General features: G+C 40.5%; 1 protein-coding gene and 1 non-coding gene across 2 annotated transcripts; one reads left to right on the forward strand and one right to left on the reverse strand.

The window, feature by feature from the left end:
* The first annotated feature begins 832 nt into the window (after window positions 1-832).
* On the forward strand, window positions 833-23,114 carry LOC148666610 (antigen WC1.1-like). Its single transcript, XM_088632922.1, has 16 exons — window positions 833-940; window positions 6,958-7,272; window positions 9,887-10,201; window positions 10,523-10,837; window positions 13,026-13,253; window positions 13,396-13,494; window positions 14,889-15,203; window positions 17,072-17,374; window positions 17,509-17,577; window positions 17,778-18,089; window positions 18,406-18,426; window positions 18,852-18,995; window positions 19,280-19,378; window positions 19,774-19,845; window positions 21,136-21,241; window positions 23,018-23,114. The coding sequence occupies exons 1-16, from the start codon at window positions 877-879 to the stop codon at window positions 23,112-23,114; spliced, it is 2,874 nt and encodes a 957-aa protein (XP_088489048.1). The 5' UTR covers window positions 833-876.
* Window positions 23,115-25,878: 2,764 nt separating this feature from the next.
* Window positions 25,879-25,950, reverse strand: trnaa-cgc (transfer RNA alanine (anticodon CGC)). The gene has a single exon. It is a non-coding gene; the product is annotated as a tRNA-Ala (tRNA).
* Between the last annotated feature and the right edge of the window lie 688 nt (window positions 25,951-26,638).

Consider the following 26,638-nt stretch of genomic DNA (forward strand, 5'->3'; position numbering starts at 1 on the left):
GGTCTGAGGGAATCAACTGGAAGAGCTGCTGTCCACCAGGCTCAGTACAGAGGGGACAATCACTGCTGAGCTTTTCTTTCTTTTTCATTTAAATTATTGATCACAGTCACAGGACAGCCAGTTCTTATTCAGTCCACCTTGTCTCTGTATTCCTGTGCTGACCTGAATGACCTCACTGCCACCTTGAGCACAAGCTCTCCTCACACTGCCCTTGACCAGGACCAGAAGACATTACTGTCTGGAGACACAACAACTCTGTGAGTCACTGCAGGACACCAGTCATTGGACACTGCCTGACACAGACAGCAAGACACACAGGACCATATTCAGGACACCAGTCACTGGACACTGCCTGACACAGACAGGAAGGCACACAGGACCACATTCTGGACACCAGTCACTAGACACTTCCTGATACAGACAGCAAGAATTACAGGGCCATATATACATAATTGATTATCTTGATACTGATTTAAAAATATAATACTTGTCTACAATTTTTTTAGTTTAATATCTGATCTCTTCCTGCCCCTGCAGCACCTGCAGCCCTGCTGTCTGTATCTGTATCTGTGTTTCCTCCAGTGAGACACAGAGCTGCTCCTGTCTCTCCTCTCCTCCGCACTGCTGGGAGTGTCTTCAGGGAGAGGAAACAGTGATGTGTCTCTGATATATATGGAGAAGACTGAAAGGGCCCTGTGTGATTGGCCGTCCCGCCTGTGTGAGAGGTTCCTGCTGTCAGTCTGAAAAGGCAGTGCTGTGTGTGATTGGCGGGGCGGAGGGCTGTGTTGTTACTGGGGGTCCAGGGTGCGGAGCAGTAGCTCAGTTGCCCTGTGGGCTCAGGGGTGAAGACAGGGGTCTCAGCTGCGCTCTGTCCTGATGACAATGGAGAGCTGCCTGTCCATCTTCTCTCTCGCTGTCCTGGTGCTGCACAGCTCAGCCAGTAAGTGACCAGTCTTCTCCTGTCCAGACAGACAGACAACAACTGGAATTAAATTAATTAGATTTTTTATGGAAATGGAGCAATAAGTGGGTTGAACAATTTTTGAATTTTTATTTAACATTCAGCTTTGTGGGTATTCATCAAAAATATTATAACCATATTTTATCTTGTTCTGTAAGTAAGGAAATATAATTAGTTGTGTCTAAATATAATTAGTTGCTTTTAATTTTTATTGGATTTTCTAAAAATATTCTTAAGATTTCTAAACATTATATAATAATAATGTTATAGATGGATAGAGCAGAAGCTGGCCATTATCACCCTCTATTGATAATTTGTGAAAACATGGAGTGTATAAAATCTTTAAAAAGTTATTTAACTTAATCGTTACTGTAATAATAAACTTTATATATAAGTGATAATTTGAGTGATATGTTGTGACGTGAAAAAGTCTTCATTTACTCGAAAACAAAAAAAGTGTGAGCAATAAAAAATGTTTCTAGAATAATATCATATTATACAGGATGATTCAGAAATACCCTGGGTTGTTTATTGTTTTATTGTGTTCAATTCTGACTCCTCTGTATTGTCTTATTACAGACTGGTGCATTAATAGAGATACACGTGTTTTTAAATAGTGAATTATTATTGTGACTCATATTAAATTATTACAGACTGATGAATTAATAGATATACAGTAAATGTGTTATTACCACCTAAAGTGTTTATGCTAGAGAAATAAGACTGGAGTTTTAATGCTGCCATTATATCTTTGGTGTATTCAGACAGTCCAGGTTTCTATCGTTAGGCTGTGTGATATTCAGTTGCTGTGAAAACAAGTAGTTCCTCTAGGTGTTATAAGAATATGTGTTCCAATATGATAGGAAGTTATGAGTGTGAATTCTTCATTTTAAAGACTTACAATTACATTTTGAAAATGTAAAACATTTTCAGTCATAGGACAATTAGCTCTTGTATTTTTATAGTATTAAAATAAAACTGATATATGTATTACCTGGTTCATAAAGACCAGGTTTGCTTGTTTTCACATTGAAAAGGACAGGCTGATAAAAGTTACATTCTTTATTGCTTTATAAGTTATAAAATGAAAAATATTAACACAATTGTGGAAATTCTTAGTATTGTAGGTGTATTATTATTAACTGGGGTCTCATCAGAAACTGAGGTGTAACATTAATAATTTAACAACTACAAGACATTGTGGCATTACAGCAAGAATTAAAAAATGGTAGTTGTGTTTTGTGTTTATACAGGATTTGTCTATTATTTAACAGCTAAATAACTTATTTTGTGTTTTTAGGTTAGTTATCTAATGACAGGTTTTTTTTTGTAAATTGTGAAGTTTTAATAAGAATGCTTTATTGTTTTTGACTACATTCGAAATCTGAAATTATTATCAAATGCAATTATATAAGTATGAGTTATACAAATTAAATATTTAATTACATGTTATCATACAAATGCAATATTTAAAAATTAATTCGTAATCACAGGACTCAAGTTTAGATTTTTGAGCAGTTGCTCAGGACAACATCATAATACATGTATCTGTGCCTATATGTTAAACCTGTCTGGTATTTTTGAAAAATGTTGTTCTTTAATATAATTTAATCTGATGATCATGTGTTAAGTTTAGATGTTGGCAGGTAAAGGCTAGAAAATCATTGTCAACAATTCATATACAGACAATGGGAATATACACCTCACACACATTTCAGCACAACATGTGAAGTACCTGTCAGCCTCTGACCACTTTTGTGACCACAGGTCCCAGTAACACAGAAACACTGGTCCCAGGACTTGGAAGCCACAGAGTTAGTACAGTGTCCAGTACAGTGACCACAGTCTCCTGGAACCCAGGACCAGCCATCTGAGGTTCTACAGTTATTACAGCCACTGCCCGCCGTAGTGACCACAGCATGCAGAAGTGCTTTTCTGTTTAATTTAAAACTCAGCTTTATGGATATTCCTTAAAATTATAATTGATTTTATTCTGGTGCTATAAATAAGGAAAAATAATAAACAATTTGCAGTATTAACAAGAATTTCACCTCTACAATTAATCATAATATTAATTCAGCTTATATGTTTTTTAAACTATTTTCTATTAATGCTGTATTAATAGTTTTATATGCAGTTATACACTATTACACACAACACAGACTAAGGATAATGTTTTTTAAGTACTAACATATAATTATTATAGCTATTAATATTGTAGATATTTAGCAACCTTATCACAAATGTTGTACAACTTGACAATCCCTTATCTATTACCACAATAATAAAATACACAATTTTGGTTGTAATTTGGGTCATGTGCTAGGACTTGTGGAAATTTTCCCATTTGCAAAGAAAATGGAATATAAATGTTTTAACAATAATACAACATCTTCAAAATATTTACCAGGGGTTGTTTATTTCATTGTGCTCAATTCTGCCCTCTCTAACAGGTATAATAACAGACTAGTGTATTAACAGAGATCAGTGTGTTTTTAAACACTGTTGTATTGATCGGACTGATATTTTATTTTACACACTGATGAATTAATATGTTTAATATGTAATAAGTAATTAACTGATGTGTTATTAAACACTGGAGTATTTTAGACTAATATTTTAACTGAGATAAGTGTTATTAAATACTAGAGTATTATTGAGACTCTAGTATTATTACTATTGATACATTTTATATTTACTGTATTATTAAAGTAACATTAATAATAATAAAATTATAACATTATGGAAATGTTATTAAAAATAGAGTATTTTGAGAGAAGGTGACAATTTTAGTGCAAAGAACTATTACAGACAGGTGATCAGAGATAAAAGTATATTTAAGGCACGTTTCCGATTAACAAATAATATTAGTAACTCGGGCCCTATTGCAGGTGAATGTGCTAATACAAATAAGAGTACTGAAGGTAAATGTATTAAAATATTTTTGATCCATGGTTATTTTTGAGAATGATTACAGTAGTTTTAGATACTATGGTAATTATATTGCAGAAGGATCTAACATTGTAACATGATTGAGGACAAGACATATAGTTGTGTTTATTTGTTATAACAGTCACATTCAGGTGGTAGGTATTTGTATTGCAGTGTGTTGTAGTTTTCTGACCTGAATCCATACTGGGTGCTTTTAGACAACAGTGTCCAGTTTCAGTAACAACACAGGAGTCCTGAGGCAAATCTTGTAGTTTTTTCAACTTTAAACAAAAGTTTGGGATCTGTTCAGACTGGAGTTTTATTTGAGAAATGTGTCTATTATGTTGGAAGAAATGTGTATTTGACCCGGAAGTCCTTCATTTTGAAGAGAGAAAGGTTTAATTATTTTTTCCATGTTTATTCTGCATTTGACTGATACTTCACAGCTAAATGAATTATTGTTTGTTACTCTTAGATCACTAATGATAGGGATAATTTTTCTTACATTATGGAATTAAAAAAAAAAGATTAATAAAAACAACTGGTGCACTGTGATTCTAGAATATATTATTAAGTGCAACTATAATTCAATCTGTGAATTATGTACTAAGAGGTAAAAGCTAAAACACATTGTTCACATATTTATCATGTAAGCATAGCAAAAAATATATGAATAAAAAATAGTATTTAAATGAATTGTAGCATATAGTGTGTAATGGAAAAAAATATTTCACACTCCAAACTGAAGGTGATTGAAAATGTAATCAAAAAGAACAAATCTAGTTACTGTAAATGTGCCCTGGACAGTAAGTATACACACTTCACGTACAGTCTGGGCTGGGACTGACTTGCGTCAACAGCAACATTCCCTCGAGCACTCACCCTGTCATTCAGACTGGGTCAGGATGTCTTTCAATTAAACCTTCAGTCTTTCATTCAGGCTCCCAGTCACACTAATCACCTCTTTATTTGAAACTGTTCAGAACACCGAATCTCCATCATTAGAGCTAAACCTTGTGAACCTAGCGATCGCATTCCTCTCATAGTCAAGTTTATCACTTGGTTATTTTAATTTCTCACTACTCCTGCTCTTCGATCCTGAAATATTTTCTGTTTTTTAATTCTTTCCTTTTCCTCGCTGACTCTCCAGCCTTTCTTTTCTTTATTTCAGCTGGGAGACAGGTGTCCCTCTTTATTTTTTCTTTCTGTTCACCTTTTTCATTCAGCCCAGCAGCCTGCATGTGATCTGTTACTCCCTGATCATTCAAACTCTGAAAGAGCTCAAAGTCCTGCGCCTGGGTTTCAATTATATCTCCTGCTGCAGATTTTCCATCTTTCTGCAGCATTACACTTCACATATTTCAGCACAAGTTGTGAAGCATCCATCTATTAAGAAAATATTTTTATTGATTCTGTTTTGGATTTTATAACTTATTTTCAAAGTAGACCATTAAAAAGATCAATGTTTAAATCTCTTACTTGATACAGACATGCAGGCAGTGTGCACTGTTAAGTACATGTGGGGCCTGAGACCCAGATACACCAGATACACCAAACCTGGTTTCAGTCATTCAGCCTTCTGACACCACAGCCACTGTCCACTGTACTGACCACAGCTCCCAGAAACACAGGAACATCGTCATTACAGCTACTGACCACTATACTGACCACAGCTCCCAGAAACACAGGAACACACTCATTACACCCACTGTCCACTGTACTGACCACAGCTTCTAGAAACACAGCAACACAGTCATTGCAACCACTGACCACTTTACTGACCACAGCTTCTAGAAATTCAGGAAGACCGTTATTACAGCCACTAACCACTTTACTGACCACAGCTTCTAGAAACACAGGAACAGCGTCATTACAGCAACTGACCAATATACTGACCACAGCTTCTAGAAACACAGGAACAGCGTCATTACAGCTACTGACCACTATACTGACCACAGCTCCCAGAAACACAGGAACACACTCATTACACCCACTGTCCACTGTACTGACCACAGCTTCTAGAAACACAGCAACACAGTCATTGCAACCACTGACCACTTTACTGACCACAGCTTCTAGAAATTCAGGAAGACCGTTATTACAGCCACTAACCACTTTACTGACCACAGCTTCTAGAAACACAGGAACAGCGTCATTACAGCAACTGACCACTATACTGACCACAGCTTCCAGAAACACAGGAACTGTCACGCCCTTTACAGCCAGAGGGCGCTCCTTCTCTGTCCTGTCCCTAGTTACCGGTCTGCTGTCCTTCCTGTCCCTCTCTTTCCCTTGGGCTATATATTTCCGGGTCTTGCACTCTGTCCTCGCTCAGCATTGACGTTCGGATGTCCTGACCCGCCTAGCACCAGGGCGCCCCACGTCCGCTCCCTGAGGGCATAGGTTTCTATACGGCATTCCTGAACTCTTTGCACTAATGAGCCCAGGCCTTTTTCCCATCTCGCTGCTACGCATATGGGTCTTTTTCCGCTCCCCTGCTCCCCACGGTTAGTCCCTTTGGATGTCTGTGACAGGAACACCATCATTACAGCCACTGACCACTGTACTGACCACAGCTCCCAGAAACCAAGGAACACAGTCATTACAGCCACTGTCCACTTTACTGACCACAGATTCCAGAAACACAGGAAGACCATCATTACAGCCACTGACCACTCTACTGACCACAGCTCCCAGAAACACAGGATCACAGTCATTACAGCCACTGACCACTATACTGACCACAGCTTTTAGAAACACATGAGCACAGTCTTTACAGCCACTGTCCACTGTAGTAACCATAGCAGAACAGCCCTCTGCAGTCACACAGTGATATGGACAGAGAGATATATAACAGGATCTGGACACAGGTGTGTGGAGGGAGAGGTAAGATGGCTGCTGGTGGACTTCCTGTCGCTCCACTGTCTCTTGTTCCCCATGGGAGAGACTAGCAATCCAATCAAACAGGTAAAACAAAATAAAAATTCTAGGTGTATATCTAAAATGTCTTAATATACAAATATCCTGTAGACATGGTGATAGGGATTGTTTCTCTCTCTCTGCAGGCAGTGCTGATGTGAGGCTGGTGAATGGTGCCAGTCCCTGTGAGGGGACAGTGGAGGTGTATCATGGTGGAGAGTGGGGGACAGTAACTCACTATGACTGGGATCTCAATGATGCTACAGTGGTGTGCAGACAGCTGGGCTGTGGATCTGCTGTATCAGCAAAAAAGAGCGCTCACTTCGGGCCAGGGTCTGGATCAGTCCTGCTAGATGAAGTTTCCTGCAGCGGCTCAGAGTCTGCACTGAGGGACTGTGTAAAAGATGAAGTGAAACAGAAAGGCTATCCTCACATCTGGGACTCTGGGGTGATCTGTTCAGGTAGGAGACACAGACTCTCTCCAGTCTCCAGCACTGAGGAGAATTAAAACTCCTCGATTTATCTAGAGTCCATCATCAGGATCCATCTGTCCATCCTCTCATTCCCACTGCTACTGTCCTGCTGAGAGCTGTGACAGCACCCCTCAAAGTCACTGTGTCTTTTCTCCTTCTGGATTGTTTTTCCTGCAGTGTGTAGAAAAGATATTGAAAACTGTCTGAAACCCCCAACCCCACCTGTATGCTTTCTGTTAGGTTTTACAATTGATCAATAAAGAGGCCAAAGGACAGAGTTTGATCATAATGCTATAAATCTACAAATACATTTACAGTATGTGACCGATAAATCTGTATAAACAAATTTATTCTTGGTCTTGATTTGAAAACTCCAGTTTGTCCTCCTTGTAATTCATCAGGATCATTTTCACTTACAGTTCTGCTATGTCTCTCTTACTTCTCCCTTTTCTCTATTTAAATTCAGATTCAAAGAGCTGTATTGATCAAAGAATTACAGCATTGACATTGAACATCAGTTGCTTTTCTCTGATATATTTACAAACATAACAACAATGACCGCATTCTGTGAGATTGAGTGAAACAAATTAGTTACAACAATATCTAAAAACTATAGAAATAAAAACTATAGAATAAAAACAATATGACTGATATGTATTCTCAAAATGTAATCTATTACAAAGTAGAGGAGATCTCTCAGCTTCCTGGTCCATTTGGTAGTCAGTATTGATCCAAGGATCTCATCCACTGTTTCTTCAAGAAAGCTGGGATATCTGGTAACCTGTTCCATATTCCTACAATCCTTTAGCAAATGTGCCCTCAGTTCTCAGTGTACATATGTAACCTTTTTTAAATACATCATGAATACATTCACGTTCTTAAAAAATAACTAAAAAATCTGATATAACATCTGTTTCTCTAGGGAAAAATGTCCCTCTCCCTCTGTTTTATGTTTTCCAGGGTTGAGGTTTCAGAAAATAAAAACGCTTTGTAAGTTAGTGTCAAACCCAGAAGCCAGCTGCTGTATACAGGCAGCTATTTGGATGAACACAAATAAAGCCTTCATTTCCAAGGTAGTGTTTAATTATTTACAGAACAATAAAAACAACCCAAAAACAAAAAAACTAAAGCTAAACATTTGAATGAGCATCTTCACATGAAGGAATACAACAGGCAGTTAAGCTGTTTACCAGCTCTTTAATAACTTTCTCAAAAGTGATCAGTCCCTTCCTTCTGCTCCCATCTCATCTGGGTGAACTGCTTCCTGCTTTTAAATGTCAGCTTACAGGTGACTGAGGATGGCAGATCAATCTTCATGGGTTTGACAGAAATCACAATCTTGTCTTGTGTCCACATACTCATCGCTTTACAAATTAGAAAATAATATGTAGGCACTGTACCTGAAATAAGTTTACATATGCACACCTCCATAGCCAATATATACTGTAAATACATGAAGAATAATACTGCTTCTATTAATCTTAATAGAAGTGAGCTTCGGTAATTGAGCCTATACTTCCTCAGGGTCTGTTTCTCTTTACTCTGTCTTACCCTCAGCTAGTTTGTGTTGTCATATTGTCCAGAGTGTCTGTCAGTGCCCAGGTCAGTCAGTCCTGCTCCAGCAGTGCCAGGATGTGACAGTCCTGGTCTTGTCCAGAGTGGGTGTCAGTGCCCAGGTCTGACTGTCCTGCTCCTGCAGTGCCAGGCTGTGACAGTCCTGGTCTTGTCCAGAGTGTCTGTCTTTGTAGAAATAAAGGCAATTTATTTCAAGTTCCAGGTCAGACAGATGTCCCAGCAATGCCAGTCTGTGACAACTCACAGTGCCTGTCTGTGGTCTTGTCCAGAGTGTGTACCAGTGCCCAGGTCAGACAGTCCTGCCCCAGTAGTGCCAGGTTGTGACAGTCCTGTTCACAGTTTTTGTCAGGGGGCAGGTCAGGCAGTCCAGCTGCAACAGTAGCTGGACTGGGTGTGATAGGCTTGGTTTTCTATAACCTCTGCACCACTTTGGACGTGACGTCTAAAACAACTTTATTTTTTATGTAAGTGTTCATTTCTGCTTTATATTGAAGGACATTGTTTAGTTCCCAGGTTTTCTCCAGGTTTATCAGGAAGCTTTGGGGTAGAATGTGTTCTTCATCTTGGTTCAGGGTCTCAGATATCTGCAGGTCAATTACTTGTGTTTCACAACCAAATTCCCACTTTGAAGCCCAGAGTTCTAGGATGTCAGCTCCTATGACACAGTGGGGTGCGCAGAGGTTCTGGTCATTTTACTTATTTTTCATTGATCTCTCAGTGTTTCTGTGGAAGTGACTTGATCTGCAGTGAATGTGTGCTTGATAATTTACAGATTAATTTTTGGCTGAGCAATTTCCCAAAATTCCAAAACAGTGCATAGTTTTAGTATTCTTTAGAATTCATCACAATTTTGTTAAAATAATGAATACTCACTCTCTATTCCTGCTCTCTCTTCCTATCTTTTCTTATATTCAAGCATATCGAGTGGTCAGGGACAGTGATCTCTGTTATTGTTCTGATATTCCAGCTCATTGAGGGGTCAGAAAGGTCAGGGACAGTGATCTCTGTTATTGTTCTGAAATTCCAGCTCATCGAGGGGTCAGAGTGGTTGGAGGCAGTGATCTCTGCTCTGGGAGACTGGAAGTGCAGCACGGAGAGACCTGGGGCTCAGTGTGTGACTCTGACTTTGACTGGCAGGATGCAGAAGTTGTCTGTCGAGAGCTGGACTGTGGGGTTCCCTCACAGGTGCTAAAGGGGGCTCATTTTGGGAAGGGGGAAGGACAGGTCTGGACAGAGGAGCTCCAGTGCCAGGGAAGTGAATCGCACCTGTTCTTCTGTCCAAAGTCCTCCACAAAGACACAGAGCTGCACCCATGAGAACGATGTGGGACTGGAGTGTTTTGGTAAGAGGAGGATAATTTATTTCATTCTGTCTTTAATGGAGCTCAAAACTGAAGTTTAAAAGAGAAACTGATGATTGCTACAATAACTGTGTCAGCACTGGGGGTTGGTGTTTAACCATGAAGATTAACTACACCAATCTTCTTATTAACAGTAAATTAATTCAACTTTAAATTGCCACCTTTGCTAATGAATAAAGCATTCAAATTCAATTGGAATTCAACACGTTCAGGTACTTGTAGGACAGTATTGGTTTGTGTAAGTGTGAAGGGTGTGTGTAAGTACTGCACAATTCCTAACTATAATCCCTGTCCTGTGTGCAGGATACACAGGGTTCAGGCTGGCAAACGGCTCAGACTCCTGCTCTGGCCGAGTGGAGTTGCAGTACGACAGTAAATGGGGGACAGTGTGTGACCTGTACTGGGACCTGAGAGACGCCAGTGTTCTCTGCCAGCAGCTGGGCTGTGGGGAGGCTGTAGCAGCACCTGGACAGGCCTGGTTTGGACAGGGCAGTGGACCAGTATGGGCTGATGTGTTTGAGTGCCGGGGTAATGAAAGCCATCTCTCACACTGCGCTGTTTCCTCATGGGGGAGAGCAGGGTGCTCTCATGGACAGGACGCAGGAGTCATCTGCTCTGGTGAGAACCAATACCCATTTACATCTTGAATATTAAACATTGTAATTATGATGGAGCAATGATTGGCAGACATGAGATAGTTTTGCATGCCTTTATTACGTGCAAAATGAGAGACAATCTTGACACACTTTAGATGTTTTATGTGCAATCACCTTGAGTCAGTCTGTTGTCTCCTAACTCATGAATTAACTTCTACACTTATATAGCACTTTTCTGGACACTCATCTGAAAGTGCTTTACAGGTAGTGGTGACTCCCTTCCACTTCCACCAATGTGCAGCCCCACTTGGATGATGTGACGGCAGCTAGAGTGCGCCAGTTCACTCACCATACAAAAGCTCTCAGTGGAGAGGAGAACAATTCATAGATGGGGATTATTCTGAGGCCATGATTGGCCAGGGAGGGAAATTTGGCCAGGACACCAGGGTGACACCTCTAAGAAACACCCTGGGATATTTAATGACCCCAGAGAGTCAGGACCTCAGTTTTATATCTCATCCGAACGACGGCACCGTTTTACAGTATAGTGTCCCCATTGCTATACTGGCACATAAGAACCCATACAGGCCGAAGGGTGTGCATCCCCTGCTGGCACCTCTAACACCTTTTCCAGCAGCAAGCTTAGTTTTTCCCAGGAGGTCTCCCATCCAGGTATTGACCAGGCTCACACCTGCTAGCTGTAATGGGTTACCAGTTGTGAGTTGCAGGGCGATATATCTGCTGGTTGAAGGGAAATCCTTCAAATTATTAATTTGTATTTTTGAATTAAATGAAATTTGGAAGGGGTTATAAAACAAATGTTTAAAACCATTCACACATGGTTGACTGGTCTTATTCGCTGGCTTCACCCAGACTTTTCATGAGTAAAATACATTGATTGGAGTAACTAGCTGTATCCATTTTTCCTTCAGTTGACCCATGATGTTCAAATGTGCAGGACTTTCATTGAAAACGAGTCTGTGATGATGGGTAACACACAGTTTTCCATGAAGGTAGTTGTTACGACCCCAAGTCTAGGGGTAAAGGGGTGTAGCATTTAGGATAATTCTTTTGGAAGCAGGTGGGTTTAGTGAGGGACTAGGAAGCGTGATAACAAGGGTAAGGAACTAGAGTGGTGCCAAAGGAAAGAAAATAACAAACAAAATGGAGCTGGCTACGACAGTGAGGGAAAGCTAACCTAACTACAAAAGAAAACCCGAAACACAAGGTCTTCGGCGTCTTCAACACCCTAGCTAACCTGCACTGACTAACCAAAACCATACAGGACAAATGGCACTCACCCGTACTAAACTAGTGTACTAATACAAAATCAACTAAGTGTGTAAGTGTACCCAACAACCTAAACTAACCTTCTATACAAAAGTTCACACAAAAACACAAGTGAACCAGGAATACAAATAAGGGAAAACAAGAGTAATCAACAGGAGCAGGGTACAAAAGAACACAAAAGTTGAACATGTAACACTGGGGCAAGGTAATGGCAAAACAAGGATGAACACACAAACAAACCAAAGTACAAAGAAACTAACGTAAAACCAACAAAACAACAAAGCCGAAGCTATACGAAAATACACACACACACACAAAGCAAAACAAACCAACAAACGAAACCGAAGCAATAACCAGAAGCGAAACGAAATGAACCGATAATCAAAACCAAATGGGACCGAAGTCAAATGAAAGGCCTTTTCTTCCTGAAAGCCTCCATGTTACATAGTGAATAAAATGAGTTCTGATTGGCTGAGAGCTAATTCATCATCACGACATCATACGGACATTGTGGTGTAATGGTGGGCCAATGGGGAAGGGAGAACAATCAAGGGTCAGCAGTGTGGACATAACAGAAAAAAACACACACAGATCATACACTGGGACATAACAGTAGTCAATCAATGTAATAAACACACACCTAAATAATAACATGATGTACCAACAACATTTGGTTGTACATTAGATAATGGATATTTTCTGATAGAGAAAACAGGGACAGTTCATGTTAAATTTTCCCAAAGGTTGTGATTGTGCATTTGACAGACAAATAAAACAAGTGAAATCAGTCAGATGTTACTGTAACCTGGAGAGGATGAAGCCTCTCATTCTAAATGCAGGTCAGGAGGCAATGCCTCTGTGAGCTTGGATTACAGAGTTGATGTGTGATGATGAAACCTGATGATTATTGATTTTTACAGGTTCCTCCCTGTCAGCTCTAGACGGTGGAGTCCGGCTGTCAGGAGGAGAGAGTCACTGTGATGGCCAAGTGGAGGTTCACTACAACAGCACCTGGGGGAGACTCCTCCAGCACTCCTGGAGCTACAGAGAGGCCTCTGTGGTCTGCAGACAGCTGGGCTGTGGCTCTGTGGTGCAAATATACCACTCCCCTGTGTTTGAGACAGGCGACAGTGCACTGTGTCTGACAGGTATTCAGTGCTCTGTAGTACAAGTCTATACCTCCTCTGTGTATGGGACAGTGCTGTGTGTCTGACAGGTATTCAGTGCTCTGTAGTACAAGTCTATAACTCCTCTGTGTATGGGACAGTGACAGTGCTGTGTGTCTGACAGGTATTCAGTGCTCCGGGGACGAGTCTCACCTGGTGAACTGCAGTTCTCCACAGACAGTTAGCTGCAACACTGGACAGGATGCTGCCCTGCTCTGCTCAGGTAGGAGCCATTCAAAGTATTTTTTCAAAGTAATTTTTTTTTAGATGCACATTGATATGTAGGACAAACACAAACCTAAAAATATTTGTCACAAAATATAACAACTGGACCTGTCAGCAGCAGTTAATATATTGTATGAAGTGATATTTGTTTTTATTTTAAGTCCATTAATATGGACTGGCAATAAACCAGTGATAAATGTATGAAATTTGAGTATGATTGTAGAAGAGATTCCATATATTGTTCAATACAGTCATCCCATACTGTAGAGATGCAGTGTTTAGTCATCAGGTTAATCCACTGCAGATCACAGATGTGAGGCCTGTGCTTCTAATTAATGAAGATCTCCTTTGTTGCAGTTGTAAGCAACAGAGATAAAAAATGAGAATATTTGCATGATAAGTCAATAGATTAATTAAGACAGCTGGGAACGATGAAAGCCTACAGCCTAAGGAAAGAAACATTTTATCTATTTCTTTTTTGAAAAGAATGATTGGTGGGCATTACCGGAAAGTATGGATGTAGATGCACTTACTACTTCATAAGCATTGAAAGTACTGGTACATAAAAATAATCTTTTTAGTTGTATTAATGATATATAATATATAATGATATGTAATATGACATATAATTATATATAATATATATGTTTTATAATGAATGAGCTGGATTTCCATTGATATAACAAGAAAAAAATATTAAAACATTCAGAATTTTAACAAATCCATTGGAAATGGAGTCTCAGGTTGTCACAGAATCCAGGGAAAATTTCCGCCTGGAAGAAAGTGCCCTTAAACATTTTGGGGTGCAATGTCTTGTGAAGTATAGACAGTAGAGGCCTGGACCAGGGCTTGAATTGAAGCTAAATCCTTGGATATTAAACCTGAATCATCAAATTTCTCGTATGTCCTACTGTGTGCTCTCACTCAAAAGAAATATGGAATGTTTTTTCATTTTCACCAACAAATAAAAAAATATCAAAAGCACTGAACTAGGCAGTGCTAAAGAGGCTATATATAGGAGTTAAGCAGTAAAAAAGAAGACGTCTTACTAACTGATTGCTAGCAAATAAGAATCTGATGAAATTGACATGCAGACAATGAAGATTAAACAAAAACTTGGTTTTTGCTCAGCATTGCCCCAAACAGCAATGATATCTCTCTAAGCCTCCGAATGGTCAGAATTCACTGACTAATAGCTATTTCTATTTGGATTTTCTACAGACAGTTAATTTGAAGACAGGCTAAAAATCCATAGTTTACCCCTTGTTATATAAAACTTTTTTCCCTTATAACTCTATAATCTGAAATCCTCTATGATGCGTAAACAGGCTGACCAGAGAATTACCACACCACCTATAATGATATATGTCTCTATATCACTGTCTCTCCTAGCCCAGCGCTCCCTCAGGCTGGTTGGGGCAGGTAGTGACTGTGCTGGGAGGCTGGAGGTTTATCACAGTGGCTCCTGGGGGACAGTCTGCGATGACTCCTGGGACCTGGCAGACTCTGAGGTGGTGTGCAGGCAGCTCCAGTGTGGGACGGCCCTCAGTGCCCCAGTGCCAGCCTCCTTCAGCCAGGGAACTGGACCCATCTGGCTGGACGAGGTGGGCTGTATGGGGAACGACTCGTCTCTGTGGGAGTGTCCCTCAGCAGGGTGGGGACAGCATGACTGTGGACACAAGGAGGATGTGAGAATCCTGTGCTCAGGTAAGCGAGCTAAAAAAAATAATCCATATTCTCGAATTCCACATTGTGGATATGGTTTGCATTTAGAGTGTTTAAATATATCTTATTGAGAAAAATTCAATTCAGTACAATTCAGTTTTATTTGTATTTTTACAACGGACATTGTCACAATGCAGCTTTACAGATTTACGGGCCTGAACCCCCAGTGAGCAAGCCTAAGGCGACAGTGGCAAGGAAAAACTCCCCTAGACTAAAGTAGGAAGAAACCTTGAGAGGAACCAAGGCTCGAAAGGGGGAGCCTATCTGTCACACCCAGTACACCTAGAGGGCACTCCACTTCTGTCCTGTTCCTAGTTCCCTGTGAATATTCATGTCTTTCTGGTGTGTCTTGTTGTGTAGCCTGTTTACTTCCTGCTTCTGCTCTGCTCCTCACTCAGCATTGAGGTTCGGATGTCCTGAGACCCACCTAGCTCCAGGTCACTCCTGTCCATGGCCTGAGGGCGTAGGTTTCTATACAGCATTTCCTGAACAGCTGAGCCCGTCCTGCTGCTACGCATAGGGTCTATTTTCGCTCTCCTGCCATTCCACGGTTCGTCCCTTCCAACATCCGTGACACTATCCTCCTCTGGCCGGCACCGAGTTAATTAAAATGAACAGATATGAAAGTCATCTATATTATATTACATGGTGGAAAAGCAGACTGGTATTTTTAGTTCAGTAATGTATGGTAAAGTCCAGCAATGTCCGGAATGTTCAGTAGTTTCCTCTAGTTGAAATTTCTCTGGGAAGTTGAGTTCGACAGGTAGAAGGAGCTGGATTCTGGGCCTGGGCTTCCAAACAGTCCACCTCAGATTGGATGGATAGAAAAGAAATAAAGTGAATGACAATGAAAGCAGAAATTGGTAGGTTGCATGGCTTGCTTTTCCTAAATATATATCGGAAGGCTAGACTAAACAAATATGTTTTTAACTCAGATTTGAACATTGGGAGTGCTTCTTCATTCCACACATCTGCGGGGAGGCTATTCCATAATTGGGGAGCTCTATAAGAAATTGCTCTGTTGCCAGCTGTGACTTTTTTAATTCCAGGAACAACTAGGTAACCTGCTCCTTGTGATTGAAGTGTACGAGAGGGATTATAAAGGACTAAAAGATCACTCAAATATTTTGGGCCAAGATCACGCAAAGCTTTGTAAAAAGAGACTAAGATATAGTTATGATACAGCTGGGAATGCACATATTCACATCCCAGTAAAAATAAAAATAAAGAAAGAAAGAAACTCTGGCACTGAATGTGAATTCCCCTCCACTATTGAATGGGGATATATTTATCTCAGTCCTCCAGTAAGATCTAGGATCCAATCTTCAAACTTCTCACATCAATTGTCTTTCATGATTTTCTGCCTCAAATGTTTCATTTTGATTTGTTCCAAGAATGGCTTCCGGGCAGATCCTGATGACCCACACGGTGTTAAATGTCACCCTGAGCCTCGTTTTCTCCATTCATAGTGCAGCGCCACTCACCCTGAGCCACACATTCTACTTTCATGCCTCAGTCTTTTAGTTGCGCTGCTGCAAAATAGCCAAGCTGATCAGAATGACGTTTAGGATCAGAACCTGATCATGTAATGGGATTTTAAAGCTCTGTGTGATGCACTGTCCAGATTCTGAATGAACAGAACCACACACTCCTGTCACCTTCATGTCAGCTGTGTCATTGTACAGCTGTCCTTGTTTCATTACGTGAGTCAGTTATAACTGGATTAGTACAGGAAATGAGACTGGTTGTTGTTCACATTGTTTGCTTGTTGTTTCTTTCCAGTTCAGAACTAAACGTTGGGCTGTCTTGTCAGGGTTTGTTTCCTTTGACTTTCCCTGCTGTCTTGGCAGATCACACTCTCCTGAGGCTATCTGCAGGCTGTTCAGGACAGGCAGAGGTTTACTACAATGGCACCTGGGGCAGCATCTGTGCCAACAGCATGACAGACATCACAGTTGCAGTGATCTGTAAACAGCTTGGCTGTGGAGACAAGGGCACCGTCAGAGAGACAAACTCCAGGCTGAGCCCTGATCCCAAATGGCTGGACTTTGTCTCCTGTCACAAACACGACTCCACCCTGTGGCAGTGTCCCTCCTCCCCCTGGGGTCAGAATGACTGCATAGATCGGGAAGTGGCTGAGATCACCTGCTCAGGTACAGAGGGAAGAGTAATGCTCTGTGAATTAGTGTTTTGCCATTTTTAGAACAGACAAAAGCTTTAAACTGAATTCTTATTAATTTATCTCCAAACATGTATAAAATGAAATAATTATTATTAATCTTTGAAGGTCCTAGAAAAGAAGCTGACAGAAGCACTCCAGCCCTTCAGGAAGAGCAGCCTCAGCGGTACTGCCCAGGTGAGTTCAGTGTGTAAAACAGTCAGAGACACTGCAGCCTTGAGCTGAGGAACAGTAACCATACAGCTCTCTTCTAGAGCCACTCAATACCTCACTAACCTCTACTAACGTCACTGAGCTGAAGACACTCAGTAAGCTCTCTGCTCTCGTCTACAGTCACAGATCTAATGACACTGAATAACCTTTCTGTTGACTTTCAGTCCCATTGGCTCTGCGCCTGGTTGGAGGCACTAACTGCTCTGGCCGGGTGGAGCTAAGGTATGAGGGCTCCTGGGGGACAGTCTGTGACGACTCCTGGGACCTGCAGGATGCCCAGGTGGTCTGCAGACAGCTGGGCTGTGGTGATGCAGTGAATGCAGCAATAGAGGCCTCATTCGGACCAGGGAGTGGTGCCATCTGGCTGGACGAGGTGAACTGCACAGGCAGTGAACTTCACCTGTGGGACTGCTGTCACTCTGGACTGAATCAGAGCGACTGTCGACACAAGGAGGATGCAGGGGTTACCTGTACAGGTGAGGAGAGTCTTAGAACTGTAGATGAACACGGTAGCAGATCAATGGAGAAGTTAGACTGATGTCACCCATACTCTATCACTGCTTAATATCTAACTGAACCAACTAAGATCATCAGTCACAAGATTGGGATGTTTTGTAGCCCTGTGTATGAACAACAATAGGCTTTAATTCCGAACAAGATACCATTCATCCAGCAATCCTAGATTTGACCTCAAGGAACAAATGTAAAGATTTTCTTTTTAAGACCACTGTGGATTCAACCTGCTGTAAAACCAAAGGCAAAATAATGACAGTTCTCCTATCTCTTTTACAGGTTTGTCAGAGACAACAGCCAGTCCAGCAACAGCTACAGGTGAACAGAAATCTTCCTTGTCATTGATAACTCCTGTCTTTCTGTCTCTTCAGATTTCCAGTGTAGCTGTAGTGTCTCCTCTCCTCCTTAAGTGTGAAGATCAGTGTCTCTTCAGATTCCCAGTGTTGTTGTAGTGTCTCCTCTCCTCTCTCAGAGTGAAGATCAGTGTTTTCAGATTTCCAGTGTAGATCTTGTGCTAGTGTCCTCTCTTTCCTCACTGATTTAATGTCAGTCCTGATGGGTTAGATTGGGAATCCTTAACTATTCTTCATTGATCTTGGGTTCACCCTGAAGCCATGATAGCCACATATCGGAACAGGAGGAGAACAGGACATGTGTCGACGTGTATATGAGCCCAAGAGCACCTCTCCTGATCCCTGTTCATCCATTGTCTCCCCCTCTCTCAGGCAGAACCAGGACAACACCCCAGACACAGCCACTGGGAGGCCTGTCTGCCTCGCCCCTGGTCCTCCTGCTGCTGGGGGCTCTGCTCTTTGTGGTGCTGGCCCTGTTAGTGGGGCAGCTGATCCAGAACAGGAATCTGAGGAAAGGTAGGGAGGGAACTCTCCATCCACATAGTGACCTCTAGTGGTCAGTTCTGTCACTCACATGGAACTTATATTTACATAATTACCTTGAGAAATAAACCTGGTAGAGAAAACCATTTAAAGTATAAAAAAGATTATCAACAATTACAGATGGGGATATCAGGAAATTTGCAAATCCAGAAGCATAACATTTATGTGCTGTAATGTCCAAAGAAGGTTTAGTAGTCAATGTTTGATCTTGTACTCCTCTCCCTGCATGTTAACCCTGAGTGTGTTTTCTCACACAGCCCTATCTAAGGGAGCACTCGCCCCCTATCATGATGCCGTTTACGAGGAAATAGAATACAAACTGGCCAGAGAGGGAACCTACAGCGCCCCCAGGAGAGGTGAGTGGAGAGAGTCTTCAGGAGTGATTAGTCTCCATCTTCTGAGGAAGATCTGAGGACTTAACACTTGTAGAAAATCTCACCATACTGGTTTTAAATCTGTAGAGTTTTCTTTCTCAACTGCTGTCAAAGTAAGTGAAGAAAAGCATCATAAACTCTGTGTTTCTGTTGACAACCTGGCTTCTCTCCCAGTAAGAGACAGTGCTGACTGACTGTAGGATTTTTTTTCTCAACTGGTGTCAAAGTAACTGACACCACAGTTCACAGTTCCTGATCTGCCTTATACACACAACTTCTGAGATACTGTTCACACCCTGGCTTCTTCCACAGCCAGTGGAAGACAATGAGTCTGCTGTCTGACTGCAGGTAATACTGATCTGTCCTCCTGTTCACAGGGAGATTCCTCTCTGACGAGCTGCCCTCTGGGTACGATGATGTGGAGGACAGTGAGGGAGACCCAGTACCAGGTGAGGGGAGGTGGAGTCAGGGGGCTCAGTGTGGGAGTGAGGAGGTCTTCAGTCCAGTACTCACTCTCACCTCAAACCACGCTGACATTTAGAGAACTTATGTAGAAAATCCTGAATTATATAAATATAACCACACGTGTTTCTTCAGTGTTGCCTCACACTAGCCTTATCTCAGCAAAACTAGACCTGGTCAATTCTGGGGTGGTAAACAGGGTGCTGCTCTAATTGGTTTTGATAGAAAAGGAGACTGCGGAAAAGCATGCTGTAAAAACTGCCTTTCAGATCAGATAAATCAGCGACCCTAGAGTTTTGGCTTAACTATACACCACAAAACATTTAAAATCACACTTTCCAATTACTTTGCAGCTCTATGGTCAAAGTAAGTCTGAGTCCTGAAGTGTAAATTCTCTGTCTCTCTGTGTGGTTCAGGAGACTCGATAACCTCTCTGAAAGAAGAGATCCCAGAGTACTATGATGTTGCTGTAACTGTACCTCAGAGTCCAGATGGCTTGTCAGGTGGGTTATTTCAGTCCAATCACATGGGGAAACTCTGCACCAATCCCACAGAGTCTGAATCTCTCTACTCTTTCTTGGATCTCAGCCTCTGAATACGGAGTCTGTACTACTCTGCACCAGTTACATGAATCTGACTCTCTCCCTGTGATCTCAGCCCTGCACACTCAGTCTGGTTCACTGCTGCCAGTGTCCGGCTCCTCTTCAGTATCTCATAGGGTTCACATTACCACCCTCTCTGTCCAAATACAGCCAAACTTTCTCTGCCTTGTTTTCCTTCAACATCTTATTTGAAAATCTAGGAATTGTTTTACATTTATTACAGTTGTGAATAGGACTGGAAATCAGGTTCCCCCTGATCTCCTGTACTTTGAGCCTGGAGTTTTAGATCCTGTGTGATGTTCAGTTAATCAGTGTGTTCTGATGAGCTCCAGCAGTCCTGTGCTCTAGATAACTCAGTGTGCTGATGTGTGACAGTGAAGCTGTGCTCTGTGTGCTTTAGGAAAGCTGATGTCCTCTGTGAAAGAAGAGGCCCCTGAGTACTATGATGATGCCATCACTGTGCCCCAGAGTCCAGACACTGTGTCAGGTGAGTTATTATAAATAAGACTAAGGAGTACCCCCTGTACCAGCCCACAGTAGCCTTTGCCATTAGAAATTAGTCTCAACCTAATTTCATATCTGCAAATAAACACTACCTAGAAGAGAAGAGGTCTCTTACAGGCCAGTCTGTGTCAGAATGACAGAGCCATTACTGACCTTCTCTTCTGTTCACAGGGAGACTCCTCTCTGATGAGACACCCTCTGGATACAGTGATGTGGACGACGGTGAGGGAGACCCCACTTCAGGTAAAAGGGGCTACAGCCAGGGGGCTCAGTGTGGGTTAGGTAGTTCAGGGATGGGAAAGATAACCTCCAGTAATCCATCTCTGTTGCACTGTCATCCAAGACAGGGGGGAATCAGGCATTTTGCAGTAGCGGTAGCTTCACTCTGTCATGTCCTACAAGGATCAATAACAGCCAATAAAAACTGAGTGACCTGAATTGTACAAAGTTAGATCACAAAGATCACAGTGTCACTGAAACCCACCTACTGACACACCTAGCCAATCAGATTTAAATTGATTTCAATTGATCAGCAGCTGATTAATGATGAGTGAATGAGGTCTGGGCAGAACAAAGCTTTAGATTCCGCAAGACCAGGAATTCTGTTCTCTGACTGCAGAGAGAATTACTAGGCTCGGAAATTACTAGGTCTTCCTCACTGTGGTTTTAGAGCATTGATACTTCATAAGTATAAGTGAATTCTACACTGAATCATCAATTCTTCCAAAAAGATACAATTGAATTAAAAAAACCTATTAAATGCTTTTGAGTACAATATTGTAACATCTATTCTGTATACTATAACTGTTAGCCCACTAATAGCCATTGATATCAAAGCAGAGTACTTCTCAGATACAGTATGTTCTATTATGCTTATTGTTTGTTATGCAAATTATGATTTTATCAATAAATTGTATACTGTCTGGTTAGAATATATGTGTGAGACTATAGATTATTATGTTTGATTAGTTCCTAAAAGTCTACAAGTACTCTCAAAATATACTGCTATAATTTCTGATTGTTACAGAAAATTAAAATCCCCATTAACTACACTATTGTGACTACGTAAGTGTTTTAAAAAATCTAGGTACATGTGGCTAATGTCAAATCAATTCCAATTCCAATTCCAATTACAGTACACGGTTAAGGGCTGCAAAGCAAGGAGATGTTTGCTGAGATGTTGAGGTGTGAGATTCAGTGATCAAAGCAACCATAAAGTTTAGTTAAGTTCTGGATAAATGATTGTCAATCAACCGTCCAGGAATGATAGAAGGTGAGAGCTACTTCTTGCTTCTACTACTTGTCCAGATCAACTGGAAAGACCAGACTGGAGTTTAGTCTTTGACCCTCATAAAGAGAGCTTGCCTTTCGTTTGTTTTTAGAAACTTTTATTTCTTCTTTAGAGAATCCCTTAGTTAAAGAGTGCCTCTCCTGGCTAGTGGGAGCATCTTTAGAACAGGGAGATAGGCTCCCATTCATTTTGTAACAATTGGGTTCACAAAGAGAGATTTAACTGTAGGTTGTAATATCTTAGGTTTAGAAGGTTTGGTTTCTCTTTCTTTCATATAGGTGTTCTGTAAAAGCTGAATACTTGGTAGCAGTTTGAGGATTTTCTGGGTGGTTAGGATGTAGGTGTCTAAAACACCTTGTTAGCAAATTTGTAATTGCGTGCTGTATATTTATGTTGTGTGTAATTTCGTGTGTGTAGTGTTGTTAATAACAAATATTTAATTAATTGTACTTTTTTCAATAAAGCTGTTCCAAAGAACAAATCTCTTATGTGCCTTTAACTATACCAAATGCTTGGGTATATTCTTGGCAAAATCTTTAAAAGTAGGGGGTTATGATTAATTTATTTTTTAATTTATCTACTCAGTCATTTTTGATATTCACAATTTTCATAATCCTAATATGTAACAATATTATTTCAATAACTGGCTCATTTGACAAATCATGAGTCTGTCTCTCTGTCAGGTGTCCTCCAGCCTGGCCCTGGAGTGGACAGGGTCCTGCCCACACTGCCCTCTGAAGAAGGAGCCCCTGCCCCTGATAGGACTGACTACGATGATGTTGGGGACGAGTCTCAGGGAGAGGATGGGTGCTGTGAGACTGACAGAGCTGTCTGGGAGAACCTCCTCCAGCAGGTCTAGACACAGAAGAGCTTCACCAACAGAGTCACACAGTCTTACAACAGTTCTGAGCACTGAGACTGTATGTGACCTGAGTCCACTTCACTCCACTGCTTCCACACTGACACTCTCTGTCACCTGAGAGCTCTGACCAGTGAGTCACTGTCCTTTGTCTACAGGACCTGCAGTTTGTGTTTTAAAACAGGGAGACCTTAAAGTTCCCTATTCCACTCAGTCTTTTTTCTTGTACAATATGTTTCTGAAATAAAACTATTAATTGATATAGAATTCTGAATGTAACATTTCTGATGTGCAGAAATGTATAGACATTTTCTTAATGTTTCCTTTTTAAAAATAAACTTTTTAAAACCATTTTGTCATTCATTTGTAATTTCTTAATTTTGTACAATTAAAGACTTTTAATTAAATATATAAGGAACCTTTGGCCACTCACAATGATAAAATCAATCCCAGAAGGAGAGAATGCCTAAATGTTTGTGATCAATTCATAAGTATGACTTAATCCACACAAGGAGCAAAAGGCACTGTTGACAGAGCCAGATACAACACTACCAAAGAGACAACCTGGCTGTTATTTACATTCCCTTCAAATCAAAAGGTTAAGATAGATAGATACTTTATTGATCCCATGAGAAGAAATTGCATCTATCTATCTAAGACTCCTTGTCCTGCCTTCAGGAGCTGCTCAATTTAAAACGCAGCATCCCACAGCACTAGAGACACCCCAATATTTACTTTATACTGCACCTCAAACCATAGGTATTTTATAGCACCCAGATTGACCAGTACAGAGCACTAGATACAGTAAAACATCTTCATATTTGAAAGAAATGTGAGTGTTTTGCACATTTGCACAAGCTACAACAAGTAAACATTTGATATCACCTGGAATGATAAATAATGACCAACATCGGCAACTTCCAAGAAAATCATTTTCACTCATTGAATTTGATCTTCATACTCACCTTGCATTCTCAGCTATAATACTTCAAAATTACACTGCAGATTTGGTGGAAAACTTCACAAATCTGTACAATTGTATTTTAATATCTTGGTATGTACTTTCATTTTAACCATAAATGCTGTTCAGTATATTGTACTTTTGTTGTACTTTTTAAAACATTTTACCTGAGGACGCAAGGGGACTGTTATATCTTGTGATACATGCAAGACATCAGTAAAAGAAGGTGAAATTTTAATAAAATTGGTGATTAAAAGAAAACCACAACTTGTATGATATTATCCCTCGATATCGAAGACCAGTTGAAGGATTTGAAGAAACTATCAAAGAAACAGCAGCAATAGCAGATGATTTGGGTTTTGAACCAATGATTACACCTCAATAATCAATTCGTCCTCAAAAAATGAAGAGACAGGCATGTTTTGAGCCTCATAATGATCCTCTTCTGGATCCACAAGAAACGTGTTTTAGATGTACTTATAACTTCCATCGAAGAGAGATCTCATCAGTTGCATACAATTGAAACTTGACTTTTTGGATGGTATTGAAAATATTTTAAAAAAATAAAATAAACAATTTTCCAACGAAGATCTTGTATTGCCAGGATCTATTCTTAGCGTTTGGTAGTGATAACACTCCTGATATTGATGGAGTAGAAACGTACGATGCGTTGACAGGATTTCTGAAGCGAGAAGTCCTAGAATGCCGCCTATAAATGAGCTAGGATTCATACCAAGAAATACTTTTTGTTTTCCACCCAGAAGGCTGCTATTGCATTACCAGTTTTGGTAGCTTCTGGGCGCGATTTTCCCAAAACCGAAACTAATAACAAAGTTATTTAAGATGCACAAGTTATTTGGACATTTACCATGTCCAAAAATTGTAAATCGAGACTAGTATTACTACAGAAGAAAATATTTAACTGAAATATTAATAAGACTATGTAAGTATAAAAAGTAGAACAATTCAATTTATATAACTTATTTTTTATTCTTATTAGAAATGGGCTCACACACCGGAAGACACTAACGTTTATCTTCGTTAGAGTGTGTGAATAACAGTTTAACCCAAAATGTTTGTAATTGTGATTTTGTTAAAATGCAATAAATCGTCTATCAGCAGTAAGAAATTATTAAGAAAGTAAGAAATTGTTTTATTTCACAAACGGTAAGACGTGAAGAGAGTTTACAGTTCGTATCCTTCGCTTGGTCTTAACTTAAGCGTTCAGGATCCAAGCCCGTGTGCGGACGGTTGTGTTTCTTGAATCTCTTGTAATCATCAAAAGTTGTTGTTTAGTCCTTCAGTACTTTCTCGAGTTGTACCATGGATATTTTATACGATTAATACTATTCATGCTCTTTTGCCTTTTCCTTCACATATGGAAAAAGTTCAAAGTGTCCTTATGGCTGTGCTCCACATCTACACGAGAGCACCTAACAGTACAGGACACGCAGTGAGGAATTCGCGCAGCTTTCAGTTTAGTGCGGAGTCCAGAGGGAGGACTCACTCGCTGAATGATTTCTCAAGAAATCCCGGGTGAGATTTAACAGGTGATTTCTTCAACAGCCACGACAAGTGTGGAGACGTTCTCTGGATTTCCTGAATATGACGTTAAATTAGTTCAAATCATTTGGTAGTTAACAGAACTAAATGCTTTGGAGGTACATTTAAAACAGCAGAGCAACACTGTAGCACTTTGTGTGTGACTGAACTTAATTGTGTAAACCTGGCTCTCTATGAACACCGACAAAGAGTTCTCACTCAACAGAAGATTGCGATGTGAGCACAATAATATAAAGCACATGGAGATGCCAGGGATTGAACCCGGGACCTCATACATGCGAAGCATGCACTCTACCACTGAGCTACATCCCCAGTAGTGTGTGCTAAGGGAGAATGCCTGCAATTTCCCACTTTCGTGTTTCCTCTACTACAGAGTAAATTCATGGGAATGAAGAAATAAGGAAGGAAAAATAATCGCATTGAAGCTTCCAGAGACTGGGCAAAAACGAATCAGTTATTTTTATATCCAGTCACACGGGCGACAGTGGTTAATTCCTCGACGGGGGAGTGCTTTTTTACCGCCTTACTCTGCTGTCTTTTAATTCTGTTTTCTTTGAAAGCTTTTTGCATCTTTTAAGTGCTCTCGGTTAAACTATGCATAGGACAACAGCAGTACTGATGATTTTCATGGACCGATGCACACTTCTTCTGTACAACTCCAGTGATAAAGCCCTGTCTGTAAATATTGTAGAAGAACGAAAAAGGGTGAAACAACGCTCCAACCACAGGAATGGTAACCGGAAGGATCGTGTTCTAATTTAATATGTCATTTTGAGATGCCTTGTCAACGCAGACAGGTGTTAGAGCTGAACAAATAATTTATAGTGGTGGTTGTAAACATGGAACATGTTGTTTCTATACCAGGAAGAAAGGAGCAGACTCTTAAACTCTTTAACTCTTAAGTTAAAAGAGACAAAAACGACACCTAATCACAGCTAACATTAATTAAAATGACATCACAACAAAAGAGCAGAGCCTTAAGTGAATCAAATTCGTTTTC

Source organism: Lepisosteus platostomus, chromosome 5, assembly GCF_059453375.1.
Source record: "Lepisosteus platostomus isolate fLepPlt1 chromosome 5, fLepPlt1.hap1, whole genome shotgun sequence".
Classification (NCBI taxonomy): Eukaryota; Metazoa; Chordata; class Actinopteri; order Semionotiformes; family Lepisosteidae; genus Lepisosteus; species Lepisosteus platostomus.